The sequence below is a fragment of the Balaenoptera acutorostrata genome, chromosome 12 (assembly GCF_949987535.1).
Source record: "Balaenoptera acutorostrata chromosome 12, mBalAcu1.1, whole genome shotgun sequence".
NCBI classification, from domain to species: Eukaryota; Metazoa; Chordata; class Mammalia; order Artiodactyla; family Balaenopteridae; genus Balaenoptera; species Balaenoptera acutorostrata.
In genome coordinates, this window is record NC_080075.1 from 88,418,022 (window position 1) to 88,436,355 (window position 18,334).

The window sequence follows — 18,334 nt, forward strand, 5'->3', positions numbered from 1 at the left end:
CAGTGACCAACATGCTGACAGATGTCTTTGTCCCCTCCCAGCAGCTTGCCGTCGTGTTCATGTTTTATGATTAGAGGGAAAAAGCTAGCAGTTTTGTTATTGTTCAATGCAGAATAGGTAGTTTTGGAAATAGTTGGAGGGTTAGCTCTTGGGTTGGTCCCTGAAGAATGATTTATTTTACTTGAGCGCCTAGGACACTTGCAAGAGTATGGAGTGGCTTATGTTATTCAGAGTCTACTTGTTTATTAATTATTACATGGGGTGATAACCTTCTTTAGGTCAATATTTTCTAGTCTCTAATATAAATGTACTTTTTGATCACTAGAAGTTCAGAATCTCTCACATTTTGTTTATCTTTGTATTTGTGTTTTTTTTTATTCAGGCAAACATAAATGGCCGTGTGTTAGCTCAGTGTAACATTGATGAACTGAAGAAGGAAATGAATATGAATTTTGGAGACTGGCATCTTTTTAGGAGCACAGTAAGATATTTTTAATATTTGTAGAATTATTTACAACATTTTATAAAACAAGTGCCAGTAAGTACTGGTCTAAACTGATATTTTCCTATATTTTAAAAAAAATATGTAAAAATTACATTTTACACTTACGTGTACAACTCTTGTATATCCTGTTATGTAGAATATACACAGCAGCACTTAGCAACATTTGCCTTTTGGGCATTTCACTTGGAAATCTGGGAGGGAGGCCACCTGCCAATTCTCCCTGCTTTCATTGACCAGGACACTCTCCTTGACCTCACTCAGTCAGGCTTCCCGAAGCCTCTAGGCCTTGACCTTGGTGTCTGTCCTCGTTGGGCCTGCATTGCCCAGTTGTAGGAAGAATCCTGCTAAGTCAGTTGAGAAAGAACCTCACCCTCAGTGTCTGATCACCCTCGCTATCCGATTACATTCCTCATCCCCCACCCCTCCTCCGCTCCCCGTGAGGTCCTAGACCCCAGGCCTGCCTCCAGAAGGAATCCTGTCAGGTCAATTCAACCAGAATCCCCCTCCCACCCCTTACCCCTGATGCTTCCTCTTAGCAACTTTCCATCCACTCATCCCCGCCTCGTTCCTGGGTTGTAAATGCCCACGTGTCCACGCTGCTTTTGGAGTTGAGCCCAGTTCTATCCTGAGGTCCGTTTTTCCCCATTGCGATAGTTCCTGGTTACAATCTGTTTTTACTGCTTTAGCTACTGTCCAACTCTGGTTCTCTTTGACACACTCCAGTTGCATTTTGTTTTGTTCTTAAGTGAAATTTTAAATTAAAGTAGTAACACAGTGGTCAGATTAGAGTATAGTATATGTGTGCTGGTTGTGGTCATTACAGTTATCTGTCAGTATCTGTGGGTGGGTGGTTCCAGGACCCCCGTGGATACCAAAATCTTCAGATGCTCAAGTCCCGTATATAAAACGGCATAGTAATATTTGCATACTACACACATCCTCCTGTGTACTTTAAGTCACCTCTAGATTACTTACGATGCCTCATACAATGTAAATGCTGTGTAAATAGTTGCCAGTGTGTGGCAAATTCAAGTGTTGATTTTTGGAACTTCCTGGAATTTTTTTTTCCGAATATTTTCAATCTGTGATTGGTTGAATCTGCAGGTGCAAAACCACTAGATTCTGAGGGCCGACTGTACTTCTTTTAGTACAGATGATCCTTGAACAACTCAGAGATTAATCCATTGATAACAGAGTCAGCCCTCCATATCCAAGGTTCCTCCGCATCTGTGGATTCAACCTACCCTGGACCATGTAGAAAATACTGCCGTCTTCACTAGTGAAAAATATCTGCGTGTAAGCAGACCTGTGCAGTTCAAACCTGTGTTGTTCAAGGGTCAGTTGTATTATTAATATAGAAAGATAAGCAGATAAGGACAAATGTATTTGAAATTCACTTACAGGAAGTATGCTTTCTCATTTCCATTAGAGTAACTTTATGTTTAATTTTTAAGATAATTTCTAAAGCTTCTAAAATGTGATTTGTCAGTGTGGATACTGATGACTTTTTTTCTTCTCTCTCTTAAGGTACTAGAAATGAGAAATGCCGAAAACCAGGTGGTCCCTGAGGACCCACGTTTGCTGAGTGAAAACAGCAGCGCAGTTGCTCACGGTGAATCTGCGCTCCGCTCGGCCCACGAGCTGCCTCACACCGAGCTCTCCAATCAGGCTCCCTACACCCTGAACTTCAGCTTTGAGGAGCTCAACACACTCGGCCTGGATGAAGGGGCTCCACGCCACAGTAACCTGAGCTGGCAGGTATTTATTAAATGCCATTCTTCTTATTACTGAAGAAGAGGGTGGTGGTTAATTCTCCGAGATTATGTCGGTGCGTTTGTATAGTCATTCAGAAAATCTTTAGTGAGTCCCTGAGTGAAGAGGATGGAAGGAGGAGTCCCTGTTCTCCAGGAGCTGTGTTCTTCTGGAGAGGACGGTCAGTAAAACACAAAGAAAATAACGTGATTTCAGAAATTGATAAGAATTGGGAAAATAATGAAATAGAGTCATGGCATCGAGGGTGAACAGGAACTGGCCTACTTAGGTGGTTAGCTGAGTTCATCTTTCACTTGCTGTTTCCTTGTTAAATTCAGTAATCATCGGCTAAAACACATCTTTATTGGATAACCTGCCGTGTTCTCCCTTTGAGCGCCATAACCTGGTTTTTCAGTTCGTATGTTGCACACTGTTCATGGATATTTGTTTTCTTTTTATTATCTGATGTTAGATACGGGTGAGCTCTTTCTTTGGATGTTCTTAGAAGAGGGAGGAGAGGCGAGGCTCAGGAATAAAAACAAAAGTGAGAGAACGTGAGGAGTAAGGGCTGGACAAGAAGAAAAATAAACTAGGAAAAAACCTAGAGCAGGGTACAGAACAGAGAGAAGACAAGCAAGGGAGGAAGCATAGTAAGTAGCTACCAAGAACTCTCTACTGAAACGGAGCCGTATTTAGAGAAAGGAGTACCTGTTAGGTCTACCATTTTTAAGGGTGTTGTGTTTGATTTGGTAGTAAAAATATTTTTTGGTTGTTATTATCTTTTCCTACATACTATCAATCTTATTTCTTTAAGTTGAGAAGCCATTTTATTGTGTGTTAGCTAAGATAAAAATTTCCTTATTTTACGATAAGTCTGCCCTTGACCCTTTTATCTCCCTGTTTCAACAACAGTAATTCCTTTCTTTTCCCTGGAATTCCTTTTAACATTTCTTAAGAAATCCTCATCCTCTGCTTTTCCATACTTGGTATTTACCACCGTGACCTGGAAACTCTCACAGCCTTCCTATCAATGCAGCAGTTCTCAAACTTGTTTTAAATCTCAGAATCCTTTTACACTCTTAAAAATTATCGAAGACCCCCAAAGAGCCTTCGTTTATGTAAGTTTTATCTGTCAGTATTTACTATATTAGAAATAAAAACTGAGAAACTTAAACCAATTATATATTAACATAAATAACATTTTTATGAAAAATGACTATTTTCCAAAACAAAACATATTTACTGAAAATGATATTGTGTTACAAATCTCTTTTTAATGCCTGGCTTTGTAGAAGACAGCTAGATTCCCATATCTGCTTCTGCATTGAATCTCCTGGGAGATCACACATGATGCAACCTCTGGAGACTCCACTGTACACTATTGTGAGAATGAGAGTGGAAAGGCAAAGGTCATCTTCATATTCTTAGGAAAATAGTTTAGACCTCGTGGATCCCCTGAGAAGGGGTCCACATACTGCATTTGAGAGTGAGGGCAGCCCTGTCCTGAACTGGATCTCAGGGAACCTTCTCAGGGAGCTGGGTCATTTTCTCCCGGTGGAAGGAAGACTCTGCTTTATTTCTGCTTCGTTTCAACCTTTGCTTTTGCCCTTTCTTAAACTTCCTTGATTCTTTTTCTTCCATTTCCTTCCTGTTTCTCCTAATCTTTACTTTTTATTCCTCATGTTATTAACCTTTTCTGGGTCTATAGCAATTCTCGTCCTAAAACTTCACATTGGAAATCAAACTTTTAAAAATATTTTATTTCTGTTTACTTGGACCTGACTGTTGACCTCAAGGCTTCCATTTTTGTTCATTTGGATCCTGTATTTATCTTTTTATCTTTTCCATTGCACTTTATACTTTTCCTTTTAAAATCTGTTTTTTTCTTTTTTCTTTTTTGCATTTGAGTACATTTTTTTTCTCTGAATTGGAATTTGACAGAAACTTCATGTCGTGCAAGTTGAGAAAGGTTCTATTTAACATACATTTAAAGACTTGAGTATTTTGTTTTTGAGATATACCTTACCTCTCATCTTCTTTCTCTTTTCTAAGGGGAACTTTTATATTTTATCAATGAAGGTGACTTTTTCCGTAAATAAGTTTAAAAGTTTGAAATGATAAAAACAAGTCCTAAGGTTATTTGTTACTATAACCTTAAATTATACTTTTAAATATTAACAATAAACTAATTTTATTAAAATTTGTGTAAAGCTTTCTAATAACAGTAAAATTATTCATAAGTTCACAGCTTTTGTTAAGCTGTGTTATGCAGAATTCTTCTAAAAGAATTTGGTATTTTAAGGACTTTAAAAATTCTTATTGTCCATATATATATATTTATATATTTTAATTTTTATATATATATATATATATATATATATATATATATAAAATTTCCTAAGCTGATGTTTATTGTGCCTTTTTTTGGGTTTATTTGAATTCTTAAATTATTATTATTTTTTTGTCTTCACAGTCACAAACTCGCAGAACCCCAAGTCTATCGAGTCTCACTTCCCAGGATTCCAGTATTGAAATTTCAAAGCTTACTGATAAGGTGCAGGCTGAGTATAGAGATGCCTATAGAGAATATATTGCCCAGATGTCTCAGTTAGAAGGGGGCACGGGTTCCACAACAATGAGTGGCAGGTCTTCTCCACACAGCACGTATTATATGGGTCAGAGTTCATCCGGGGGCTCCATTCACTCTACTCTAGAACCAGAGAAAGGGAGGGATAGTGAACCAAAGCCAGATGATGGAAGGAAGTCATTTTTAATGAAGAGGGGAGATGTTATAGATTATTCCTCATCAGGAGTTTCCACTAACGATGCCTCACCCCTGGATCCTATCACTGAAGAAGATGAAAAATCTGATCAGTCAGGCAGCAAGCTTCTCCCAAGCAAGAAGTCCTCAGAAAGGTCAAGTCTCTTCCAGACAGATTTGAAGCTGAAGGGAGGTGGGCTGCGCTATCAGAAACTTCCAAGTGATGAAGATGAGTCTGGGACAGAAGAATCAGACAATACTCCGCTGCTCAAAGATGACAGAGACAAAAAAGCTGAAGGGAAAGTAGAGAGAGTGTTGAAGTCTCCAGAACACAGCGCAGAGCCTATTAGAACCTTCATTAAGGCAAAAGAGTATTTATCAGACGCCCTCCTTGACAAAAAGGACTCATCTGATTCGGGAGTGAGATCCAATGAGAGCTCTCCCAATCACTCCCTTCACAATGAAGCGGCTGATGACTCCCAGCTTGAAAAGGCAAATCTCATAGAGCTCGAAGATGACAGCCACAGTGGAAAACGGGGAATACCACACAGCTTGAGTGGCCTGCAAGACCCACTTGTAGCTCGGATGTCCATTTGTTCAGAAGACAAGAAAAGCCCTTCCGAATGCAGCTTGATAGCCAGCAGCCCTGAAGAAAACTGGCCAGCATGCCACAAAGCCTACAACCTGAATCGCACACCCAGCACGGTGACTCTGAACAACAACAGTGCTCCGGCGAACAGAGCCAACCAGAGTTCTGATGAAGTGGAGGCGACTCGGGAGACGCCCCAAGTCATTCTGAGGTCCGGTTCCAGTTCCCACTCAACTGCCATTCAGAACGAAAATCTAAAAAGCATGACGCATAAGAGAAGCCAGCGTTCAAGTTATACGAGGCTCTCAAAAGATTCTTCAGAGCTGCACGCAGTAGCCTCTTCTGATAGTGCAGGCTTTGGAGAAGAAAGAGAAAGCATTCTTTAAGAAAAACAAGCAAAAGTAGAATAGTGTTACTCTAATCCCTGTGACAAGGCTGACCTGAGTTTTATCGTGAATCCATCCACGCACATCACCTGTACTTTTCACTCACAAATAATTAACGGATGAGAAGGTCTTTGGTAAAAGAGACATACACTATACAACAGAGGGAAGTATAAGATAGCCTGGTTCATCTGTCAGCCCCCGTTCTTTGTACGTAGAAGCTTAAAAACCCAATATTGTTATTGCACCTTTTGTTGGCATATAACTGCAAGACAAGATCTGAGTATAAAGATAGGTCAGAAATAGTTTATTAAATATAAAGGGCTTAATTCGCCAATAAAAATTAAAAGCTAGAGACCCCTTTCGTAGAACATTCATTCATTAAATATTTGAGGGAAGACATGATGTTAAATGAACCAGAAGCACATTCTGCTCTTAAGGGGTGAAAGATAAGAACTTACAGCTTATGGAATAACCTAGAGACTAAAGGTTAATGCTCTGTAAGTTGCGAACCGGTGTTCTTTATAATAGACAAATTTGCTTATCAAAGAGTTTTTAAATTTTAAGTAGAAAATATAAAGAGGGCTTTAAAAATTGGTAAGAAAGTGAGTCAACAGTGCCCAAAGTAGAGCCCCAGTAACTGGGTCATTGTGAGCTGCTAGGGGAGTGGCCTGTGGAGAGGGGCTGATCACCTTCCTATGACCTGGATGCTCTTCTCTCCAGATCCCAGACCTGGCTTCAAGCACCATCCACCTGCCCGAGAACCCGCCCTGGTCTACTCTGTAACTCCTTTAAATTGTGTGCTCAGCTTTCCTTAGTGAGCCGAGCGATGAGAGGAAAAACATGAATTCTTTCTCTGGGAGAATCAGGGAGACGTGGATAATAATAGGCACTAAAAATCTTTTTGGAATGGGAGACTGAGGACATAACTATAGCAGAAAGGTCAGTGACAGTTGACAAGTGACAAGGAAATATTTAGTTAGGGAAAACGAAATCACTGCCTTCTATACCAGGGCAGGGTTTATCTGCTTCACCTATTCCTAAATCAGCATGTTAATTCTTGGGGAGGATCATAAGAAATACTTGTAGACAGAAGTTTAAAAACATGTAACAAAGCAAGAGTAAAAAGAAGATAAATCTGGGTGTGACTTTTCATTTACTGTTGGCAGAGTTAAGAGAATGATCACATTTAAGTATCGTGTGGACTAGACATTTACCCTGGCATCATGCACTGACATTTTTTTGGTCATTTTAACATAGCTTTCTTATGTAGAACAATTTTGGCAGTATACCTTAAGTCACAGATAAGGTTGTAGGTGGTGAGATCGTAGACGAGCAGTTACCTAAATTTAGTGTTTATATTTTTGATGTTTTTCACTTACTGGATTTTTATTAATATGCTGAGCAGTTTATCTACTTGACCAGTCATTGCATTAAAAAGTTGCTCTTTTGGGTTTCATTGCCTTGATGTTTGAGTGTAATCTAACAGTTTCATAAAGTGTTTATTTTGCATGACCTTAACAAATGTTTTAAAGAAGAAGGCAGGATGTTGTTGACATTGTATGTTGAAATGTTAACATTTTAGTACTTGCAGTGTTTATTAGCCTGCAGTATTGTGTAATTAGTAATTATTTCGGGGGTGATACTTTGTTCCTTTTCAGGTGAGTAGATGCAGCTTAATATCAACTGTAGTGTATTCTTTATTCTGTTTGTAAAGTTAATACCAGAGTATTAAGTGTACAGATAGATTTAGAAAACAATAAAAAAAGTTGCATGCTATTCTGAGTCATGAATTTTTATTCACTATAGTGACGATGATTCACAATTCGATTAAAAATAAAAAATAGTGTGTTTGTTTTGTCAGAGGTCTAAAGTTCATTAAAGATGCTCAGGTGCGTGTAGCAGTCGTGCAGCTGGCAGGAGTGTTCTGAGCTGCCCTCTAGTCTTTCCGAGAGAGCGAGGCTCAGTGCCTGAATGGCGCCTTTGTGAAGCATTAGTGCCCGCGGCACAGCTCCGTAGCGTGCGTTTCTGTAACTATAAGCGGTAGGTTTTCCAGATCCTGGGGGGGTATCAATTTAATTGTTGTATGAACATTCTGGAAAAGTGTGCTTTTTCATAGTGTTTTAGAAATTGACAAACCAGATGGGTTACTGAGTCACACCATCATCCCTTTGAATCTGTGTGTCTATGTGTATGTGTATCTGTATCTATTTATAATCCACAGCTCAGCCTGACTCTCACATATGCAAAACTCTGCTTTAAGCTGGGTGAAAAATGATAGAAAAGAGAATTGGTGCTCTAAATTTGCTAGTCCCTTAGATTCTGCCTCAGAGTCTTGCCATGTTTTATAAACCGTTTTGCCTTTACTTTAAGCCACTGATAGTTCTGTTCCTATGCCATAACGTTAAGCCAGGTCCGTTCACCGTGGAAGCTGTTGCTCTCTCTCAGCTGATCCAGCTTTCAGGATGCTGAGCCTTGAAGGACCAGCTCTCACATCTGGAGAAATGTGAAATTCATAATGACCCACGTTTTCAGTATTAACAGGAAAACTTGTTTTTGTCTTATATTTGATTTATGTGAGTTTTCTGTAGCAGTCAGAATAATTTTAATTGCCTAGCCAAATAATTTTAGGAACTTATTTGCTAAAATTCTTAATCTTAAAAACTGAGGACTCTTTGGATCACTTGCATGTTATAGTTCTGAGTGAAATATACTTGTAATCATGATTTTTTTTTCTTACAAATACTAACCATTAGAAAATATTTTCAAATGAAATTACATCCTTTATCTTTCTGGCTAAAATACTAAATTTAAAAGGTTTTAAAACTACATAGATTTTGGCTGTACCAGGAATTCTCAGCCTGTTTAGAGGTATCCTAGAGCTTAAAAATCCCTGAATTCCTGGTTAACCCTTGAGTAAATCAACGTAACTACCAGGAAAAGAGAACCAGAGGGCACTGTGCCCTCTACGAATGAGTGACATTGAGGGGAGAAGCAGGTAAAAGGGAAGGAGCAATGAAATTAACTTCTTTAACAAACACTTGACACTGAACATCTAGGCTCCTTCGCCGCCTGCCCTTCTAGAACTGTGCTGACACTTGGCAGAAGGGAAGAAACAGCCGAACAGCCGGGGAGCCTTTTTTGCTTGGGGTAGGGGTGGGGCTGGACCAGCCTGGGTGGGCTGTCTGAAATGACTGCGTTTTTAATTTCCAGGTTGTGGTGCCCCTTACCCCTCCCTACCTCAGAATTCTGAGCATAGACTATAATTATGCAAATGAATTGAAAACTAGAAAGAAATTGATCCATAACTGAGAACCTGCACTTGGATGGCCTTTAATGGCTCATCACTTGAGAAAGGTTGAGAATCCTTGGTGGAGGCTGATTCACTAGAAAGAGAATTTAAAACCTTACATATTTTAAACCCTTTCATGCCTAGGAAGAAAATGCTGCCCTTGAGATAGATAGATCTTCAGAGGGATCCAGTTTAAGCTAAGGTATGTAAAAAATTAGTTTTCCAAGTAATTAGTTTTAAGCCGCCGTTGAAACAGTTCTCACCAATTAGAGAATTTACATTCTCACCACTTTAAGAAGTAGAGTTAAGTAAGAAATATCTAAAACAACTGCTAGAAATCAACCACGGTCACCTACATGGTCAAAGCTTTTTAAGTAAAATTACTGGTAAAGCACCACCTTGGTTAACACCAAGTCTGCTGTGCCCAGGTCTGTGGGTGAGAGGTTTCCTAAAGGGGCTTCCCAGCACTTGGAGCAGAAAACTCTTTGAATAGGCCTGGCTGGCTATGTGGTGAGCTCTATCCTGAGTTTCCAGTTACAGTGAGGCATTAAGAAAACAAAGAATTTGTAAGAATAAAAGGATCAGTCAAGAAGGAAGAGCAATTCTTTCCAGACTATTAGTAGGATGATTCCTTAAAAGTCAATAAAAATGCCAGTGATTTGACCTAACTGGAGTGAGGACCAACCAAAATTGGCCAAAAATGTGAATTACAATAATACTGTACAAGAAAGGCAGTGTGACTGTTTTAAAGTCCACAGAATATTCTGACAGTGTCTGTACAGGATGATCCGCAGTCATTTGTTTACAAAGAGTATGCTTAGGTCCTTAATCTCCTGAGGTTAATGTGCTTGGTGTAGGGTTACTTACACCAGTGATATATATTACGAGCCCTTAGTTTTGCCGGGATTTGACAAAACACAAAACAATCTATCAAACAATTATTAGAACTTGAATAAATAAAATTTTACTTTAAAAAAGAGTATAGAACTACATGCTCCATATTATTCAAATTAAGGAGTTGTTTGAAATAGTTAAGATTGTCTTGATTACCCGCTATCATTTTCTAATTGTAACATATTTTATACTTATTTACCTCATTTTCTTTCAAGGCAAGAAGGGCTCTAGATCTTAGTTCCCCGCCCATAGACCATTCCTCCTGACAATTCGGTTACCTTCTCCCAGTTGCTGGCTTCCTCACCAGACACAAGGGGGTAATGAAGATTCTGTCTGCCACTCAGTAATCCTGCTATCCAGTCGATTGAAGAAGAGAGACTTGTTCACCTCGGCCAGTTTTCTTTGTTCCAAGTAGTTGTAAACTTTGAATTCGTTTTAATGAAGTGTTCCTTTTATAAAATTTTAGATAGAAGCCCAAATGTATAGCAAAATGCATGTAAACAAACTCTACATAACCTGACATTTCATATCTTATAGCATCTTCTTGGTCAAATGTCTAATAAGTATTTAGATTGTTATTTTCAAATTACCATAGTTCCTGACACTTGCACTTTTTAGCTGTGTTTCTGAGAATTTGTAGACTGTATGTTGTTATACTTAATGTGAATTTAACTCTTTTTATTTTTAAAGAATTTATTTGCTTTTTGAGTTGTGTTTTTTTCCCTCTATCTTTTACCTGGGTTCTTTTCTCTCTTTTTGTGTCTTAAGTTTTGTATTGGTTGTCATGTATTCATCCGTTTTACCATAAAACATTCTTCAGAGCATTAGAATGGGAAAGAAACCTCAAGAAAGGCCAAATCCTGGATTTCAGATAGCCAGTGGACATTCAGTCAGTACTTGATGAGTGAATAAGGTATATCTAAACTAGGAGAGTCTGCCCACACATTGTAAAAATGCTGAATTTGAATGCCTTCGTACTGTGTGTGTGTGTGCTGTAGTTCCTTACAGGCCCCACCCTTCCCTATCACTTTATACCCACCTGCTACCTGTCTGGCCCTATAAGCTTCTCAGCTTATGACTCTGGGAATCTTTCAGGACATAATACCATGCTTTGTTAAAAGCTCTCAGGGAAGAATATCCACAGCCCATCTTGCTAAGTGCTGTCATTTTAAAGTGGTAGGCTCTCTGTTCTACATGGATGTATTTTAAAACCCGCTGTGTGCCTTAAGCCCTTTGTTTAGTCCTTTGTGGAGATGCCCATCTTATAAATTAATACAGTTACAGAATCAAATTAAAATGGTTCAGTCCTGCATTTAACTTCAGAACACTGAGAATGTTTTTAGGTATGACTCGGCTATGGTGAGCATGTTTTCTCTGAGCCCGAATCGGGGTAAACCGTTACAGTGAGCGCACGTAGCGTCAGGGCCGCCCCCGAATCTGGTAGGTAGGTTTACCCTTTCTCTGGCTCAGCTTTTCAACCTTTTTTTTTTTTTTAGTTATTATTTTCATTGACCAGCTCTCATTGCTGTCTCTCATTCCTTATCTCAGGTTGACCACTCTGATAAATTTGAACTAGAATTCATGTGTTATACTGGGATTCTATACTGACCTTTATACATGAGTGGGCCATTGTGGGTTCATTGAAAATTTCTTTATTAAGGTAGGCTAAACGCTGTAACAACAACCTCAAAATCTCATCGGCTTAACACATTTGAAGTGTATTTCTTGTTCCCGTAACAGTTCAGTGTTACCTACGTTGACAAAGATTCAGGGACCCAGGTGATCCCTTCATTCTGTGGCCCCACCAGCCTGCAAGGCTTCGGGGTCCTCGGCCGCATCTTCCGTGCTCTGCTGATACGCAGGGGAGCAGAGAGGGTGGAGGACCGCGCGTGGGAAGTTTGTATCGTCCCGGCACGGAAGTGGTGTCTGCCCATTCCGTCGGCCTTCCTAAGTCCCCTGGTCGTGCTGAGGGGCAGGGGAGGCTGGGGAATTGGATGAGCTGCATGCCCCGGAGGAAGAGCAAACATTTTTGTAGTTCGTAGGCATCTGGCCACTTAGGTGCTTGACGTGGATGATCCATGGCAGACTCAACACTGCAACTCATCTTGTTTTCAACTTTAGTAGCAGTGTTTTTTGAAGACATCTCTTTAAAATTTTGCTTTTCATTCTGGTAGGGAAGTCTGTTAAAATCATAACACCTAACCTGGAAGATTTTTAGGATTTTAGGGTTTTAGGGTAAGGTAGTTTTCAATTAGCCAGTTCTTTCCTTACATCTCCAGAAACTTCGCAAATTTCTAATATGGAGCAGGTTGCAGGAAGAATGAAGCAAGGTTGGGAATGGGGAAAAGAATAAAGTTTCACAACTTCTCTAGAACCCTTTTTGTAATCCAAAGACTCAGGCCACCCAGACTCCCTGACTCTTGGGATCTGATGGTAAGTACAGACCTGCCGTCACCACCAACCCTTTCAGCTTTCTTCCTCCTAGAGCGACGCAGGGGCTCCTGGTTCCTCCTCCTCGTACCTGGCAGGCGGGGCAGGACGCGGTCCCTGGGAGGCTCCTGCTCCCACTGCAGGGATTGGTAGTTGAAGAGAAGCTAAGCTTATGTTAGTGGCCACTCCTGTCCAGGAAATACAGCTCCCTCCCTTAGAAGGCAACGGGAAAATTAGACTGTATGTCTACCATTTTGTTTTTAAACAAACCCGTCTGCCATCTAACGCTGTTGACCACTTTCCAGTTTTTTTCCAACTGGTATTTCATCAATTCCAAGGTGCACATTTTTTCACACTTTGATTTTTCTGAAATATAAGCCACAGCATCAGTGGCAGCATTTTCCCCTCAATGTTTCCTAAAGTAACGACAGATCCTGCAGTTGATGGAGTCTTGCTTGGATTGATGAAACGTGATACTACTTTAATATTATATATGCCATGGTCACGTTGAGTTGTGATCTTTAGCAATAGTAATGGACTAGTGATGATTTATGTTCAACTGACCCCCCAAATTCAACATTTTGTGTTGACTATTTTATCAGTTATTATTCAATATTCATTTTGGATATTTAAAGTATCATTATGCATTTGTTATAATTTAAAAGTTTACATTTATTGAACACAATATGCCTGACATTTTCCCAAGATCTCTACATGTATTAACTAATCTTCACAACAACGTCATGACTTAATTACTACTACCCTCAATTTACGAATAAGAAACTGAGAGACAGAGAGATTAAGTAATTTCCCATGGTCACACAGCTACGAAGTGGCAGAGCCAGGATTCAAGCCCAGGCAGTGGGGGTCCAGAATGCCCACTCTTTATATTACATTTATCTTCATTGTTCTTTAGCTAATTGGGGACTTCAGCTGACGTCAATTCTTACATTTTTTTCCAAGATGCACTTTAATTATAGCTTTATTTGCTGTACCATCACCATTGTCTTGTTTTAAACCAGGGTTTGGAGTTTAAGAAAGATAAAAGTCTTTAAAAAAAATCTATATCCATGTAAACTGTATTTATAGGGAAAAATCATTTTTTTAAACATCAAACATCTTTGTTCCTACTAGTTATTTTGGAATGATGTTCAATTTTTGGTTAAAAATCTACTTTTTGTGTTTAACATCCTTTATCCCATTATTATTCATGAATTAGACCATTACATTAAAGTTTGTACATAGTGTTGGATATATTCATTTTACTTGCAGTCTTATTGTTATATGGCTTTCGTATACAAACACTTGCTCTTCTGTATGTCTATTGTCAGTATTCTGTGTTAGATTATAATCTTAAATACCACTATGTGTATTTTTCTTTATATTCTATTATTAAATAGTATTAATGCTTAATAATGTTAATAGATAAGTAATATATGTCTATTTAAAAAATCATTATTGCAGTAGAGGTTTTTTGGGTTTTTTGTTTTTGTTTTTGTTTTTGTTTTTAATGATTCTGGTCACTGTCTCCTAAGAAGAAAAGAAAAGAAAATAGGCAAAATGGAACTCTTTGTCTTTCATAATGACAACTAGTCACTAACGGCAAGAAACCAATAGACACATCTGGAATAGTGGATAGACAGTGGATCGAGATGGTGGTAGGTGACAGTTTCGTTTAATATAATCATCTGCCTAATAATTTGCATGCTTACTTGAGCCAGACACTGTTATAAGCACTTCACGTGGATTAACTCATTAAATCCTAACAAGCCTATAAAGTAAGTGCCATCATTGTCCCTAGTTTACAGATAAGGAGACTGAGACGCAGACGTTTAACTTTTACATGACGACAATGCGTTAGATTTTTATAGCTGTTCCCTAAACTACTGGCATTATTGTCATTATCTTAATTTTGAGAAAACTGAAGATTTGGGAGTTTGAGAGCCCTCTTTCCTTCCCACCCCCAAGGTCACTCAGCTAGTAAACAGAACAAAGACACCAACCCTGGTTTTCTGACTCCAAATCTGATGATTTTTCCACCACGGTGCCGACTTCATTTCCGCCAGTACCCATCACTCTGTCCTACGTGGGTCTGTGGTGCTTCTGTTTTCCATATTCCATTGTTGTAGAAAATGTTAGTGGAGAGTACTAAACACGTCTGAGTCTTCAGGCTCTGAGAATGTGTCCTGGGTTTTCCCACGGAAGCTCTATCACCTTCTTCTGTCCTCTCCTCGTGAACCCTGCAGCCGCAGTGCCAGGCAGTAAAGGAGTCCAGATCTGCAGGCCATCTGGGCCTTTAAATCCTTGTGTATCTTGAAACGAACCCTCTGTCTGGCTCTGCTGTCCTCACTGACCATATCTCCTGAACTGAACTCTGTCCATTTGGTATAAACATAACCAGTGCAGCGTGTTTAAACGGGTGCTGGCGAAGGGGGGAGTGTGTGCACGTGTGCCCATGCACATGTGTATTTAAATGTGACCTTGCCAGATAGCTGATTTGACCCATCACTGAAATGGTGGGTCGGTTGGTCAATACGTCACAGGTGAAAGAACACAGAAGTGAGTCACAAGGCTGGAGTTATGGACGGCCTGGCTCTGCTGTCTATCCGATGGCCATGTACTTGTCGGCTCTAGTTTCTTCATCTATTAAAAGTATGTGATGGAGGAAAGAGGGCTTCCTCCCTTGATAATGGGTACTACTTCCCTGCTACTTGTTATATGTTAGTCACTAGCTCCCTAATCTCTGCAATAATATTGAGAAGCAGATACTTTTCCTGTCTTACAAATGGGGAACTAAAGCTGAGAGAAGTGAAAAACCTTGCCCAGTGGCTCACAGCCATTATGGGTTAGAGCGGAAATTGGAAGCCAGGTCTAACACTGAGTTAATGTGTCCCCAGCTATGCCTTCTTGCCCCTCCAATGATGTATGTGAGCTCAGTTTGCAGCCATTTAGGAGGTATTGAAGGGATGAACATGAGCACATAGAGTGAGAAGAAATCTTTCTGGTCATTTAGTCCAGCCCCTCAAGTTCACAGATGAGGAAATTACAAAGTGGTTGTATTATTACAAATATTTTGGTGCTACATAGGATGGTTTGCTTTCACCCCACTTTTAGCTTCATTTTATCTTTGTCTTAGCTCAGGCTTCTGTAACAAACAAACATAGACTTAACCATAGGCTTATAAACAACAGAAATTTATGTCTCATTGTGCTGGAGTTTGGAAGTCCAAGATCAGGGTGCCAGGACGGCCGGGTTCTGGTGAGAACCCTCTTCCAAGTTACAGACCGCTGACTGCTCCTTGTATCGTGGTGTGGCAGAGAGCAGGGGTAGGGTAGGAAGTGAGCTCTCCCGTGACTTTTATCAGGGCACTAATCCCTGGGGGCTCCACCCCATGACCTCATCTTAGAAGTCTCTCGTGTGTGTCTCTTCTGGAAGTACCCCTCAAATACCACTCTCTTGCCTTTGTGATCATCATTTCCTTGCTTACCTTTATGCTTTTACCACTTATGTATGTATCTTTGAACAATTTTACCTGGTTTTGAGCTCATATCAATAAAATCATACTGTTAGTGTTTATCCTTGACTTGCTTCTTTCATTAAACGCTGTCTGTGAGGTTTATCCCTGGTGATGTACATAGTTGCCATTCATTACTTTTCACTGCAGAATAGTATTCTATTATATAAACATGTATAACGTATCTATTTACCTTATTGGATATTGAGTTGTTTCCAATTTTTATTGCAAAGTTTGTATGAATATGCGTTACATGTCTCCTGTTGTACATGTGCAAGAGTTTGGAGTTTTTATTACAAATTTCTGGATTTGAGTTATTTTTAAAAACACGTATTTCTGCGATCAGAAGAAAACTGCAGAAAGAAAAGACTCTTTTGGTTTATCATATCTCTAAACCTCCCCGGGGGTACCTCTATGTCTGGACTGCTGCAGCAATCGTGAAACCTTAACCAAGGTATCAGGAGCTGGGAGTGAGTGAACACAAGAGGTTGTCATTTGGAAACAGACTAAAATCGGGACCTTTTATCTTGGGATGATGCAAGGAGAAAACAGCTGTGCTGGAGGCCCTGGCACCCTGATGGGTGTGGCGGGGAGAACGTGCCCGTGCCCAGCAAGCCCTAGAATTCCGACCCCCCCCTCCTCCGGCGCCAGCTGAATGTTTCCACCCAGGTGTCGGCCGTCACCTCACGTCCAGCTTGTCTAAAGCAGAGCTCAAGACCACCCCCCACCAAGTCTCCCCCCGTGTTTTCCTCCTTGTCTCTGGTGCCACAACTCCCCGTCACTCAGGCTCAGAAATGGAGTTAAGCTTCGCTTCCTCTCTCTCCCATCCCTCGTCCCGTCAGTCACCAGGCTCTAAGCTCCTCTCGGTAGTGCCTCTCCAGACCATCCCCTTAGGGCCCCTCCACCTTGAATCTAGCCCCCCCCACCACCTGCCTCTCCCCTCTCCCCTCTTCATTCCTGCCCACAAACGCCAGTGGAGCCTCTGAAAACGCAGAGTTCGTCTCCTGCTCATGAGTGGCGATGACCCCCCCGTCATTCAAAGTATCCAGTTCTAGTCATCTTGGGTGGACGTTCAAGGCCCTTCAAAGTATGGTCCCAATTTATTCCTGTGCAAATTGATTTCTAAGCTAAAGTTGTCCGTTTACGTCGTTTTTCCTGAATACTACAAGGATCTTCAGGAAACTAAATTCACAGATGGTCCTTATTTTTGTGAGTTTGTCCTCACTTCCTCCCATGCTCAGGTGCGTGCTCTCTTCTTCCTCACATGCTATACTTTCTTGGCCCAACGTCTTCTATTGAAGTATAATTGCCTGGGGTATCCTTTAAAGCTTATCACAGCCCAAGGGAGCGTCCACCTGTACCTTCGTGCATGCAGCCGCTGCCGTATGCAAGACACTGGGCCAAAGGTCAAACTTGAACTTGGTGTGTAGCAAGTTAACGGAATTTATTACTGAAAGAGCTGCAATAAGTTGAAAGATAATTGAATCTCAAGAATTTCAGAAAAATTTAATGACTGATAAGCGATTAAGAATGTTATTGCATAACTTATGGACGCCCAAGAGTCTTGAGCTTTAGCAACATACAGAAGTATAAAGCTCTCCAGAGAGACCTTAAAAGATTCAAGTCTTAACACCCTTAATTTGTAAATTAAAAATGGGACTCAGAGTGTTTTCCAGCATGTTGCAACTTGTTTGGACTTGCAGCAGCATTAATCTCAACATTGTCTAAATTAATCTTGTTCTAGCAGCCTGGAAAAAAATAGAAGAATGTATTATTATGCACTGGCTTAAAAGGAATTACCATTATTTGGAGCAAAGACTATCAAAGATTATGTGAAGTCAAATTTTCATGTAAAATTTAAATAGATAAAGAGGGATTTGATTGGAATGAAATGACATCAAAAGTGAGAGTGTGGCCTTGAAAATTAAACAGTGTATAGAAGATATTGATGATGATCCAAGTAAGCGTCAGTCACTTACACGATCATGAAAAAGGTAAGAGCTGTGACTACAGCAGTGTGACGAGGGCTGGGAAAAGAAGTAACATTGGGGAGCAAGTCACGTTTCTGAAGGATGACTTGAACATAAGGTAAGACTTTAAAATCTGTACCATGAATTCGAATGACAAGTGGAGAAATCAAAGGCTTAGCATTTGTTCTGGTCTTTCAAAGGAAACTGGACAAAAATAGCATGGATTTGAGGAAAACAGTAATTG

The 18,334-nt window shown here is 40.1% G+C and overlaps 1 protein-coding gene across 15 annotated transcripts in view; it reads left to right on the plus strand.

Annotated features, from left to right (window-relative positions):
• Nucleotides 1–16,182, plus strand: part of KIDINS220 (kinase D interacting substrate 220) — a 105,568-nt gene extending 89,386 nt beyond the window's left edge. For 13 of the 15 annotated variants that reach the window (XM_007195667.2, XM_057558768.1, XM_057558767.1 and 10 more), the window contains 3 exons: nt 383–481; nt 2,033–2,263; nt 4,731–7,769. In XM_007195667.2, coding sequence (XP_007195729.2) covers nt 383–481; nt 2,033–2,263; nt 4,731–5,993 — 1,593 coding nt within the window. In that variant the 3' untranslated portion in view covers nt 5,994–7,769. Of the gene's footprint in view, nt 1–382; nt 482–2,032; nt 2,264–4,730; nt 7,770–9,426; nt 9,485–10,391 lie in introns of those variants that run through there. The other 2 variants (XM_057558780.1, XM_057558781.1) reach the window with 2 other exon arrangements.
• The last annotated feature ends 2,152 nt before the right edge of the window (nt 16,183–18,334 follow it).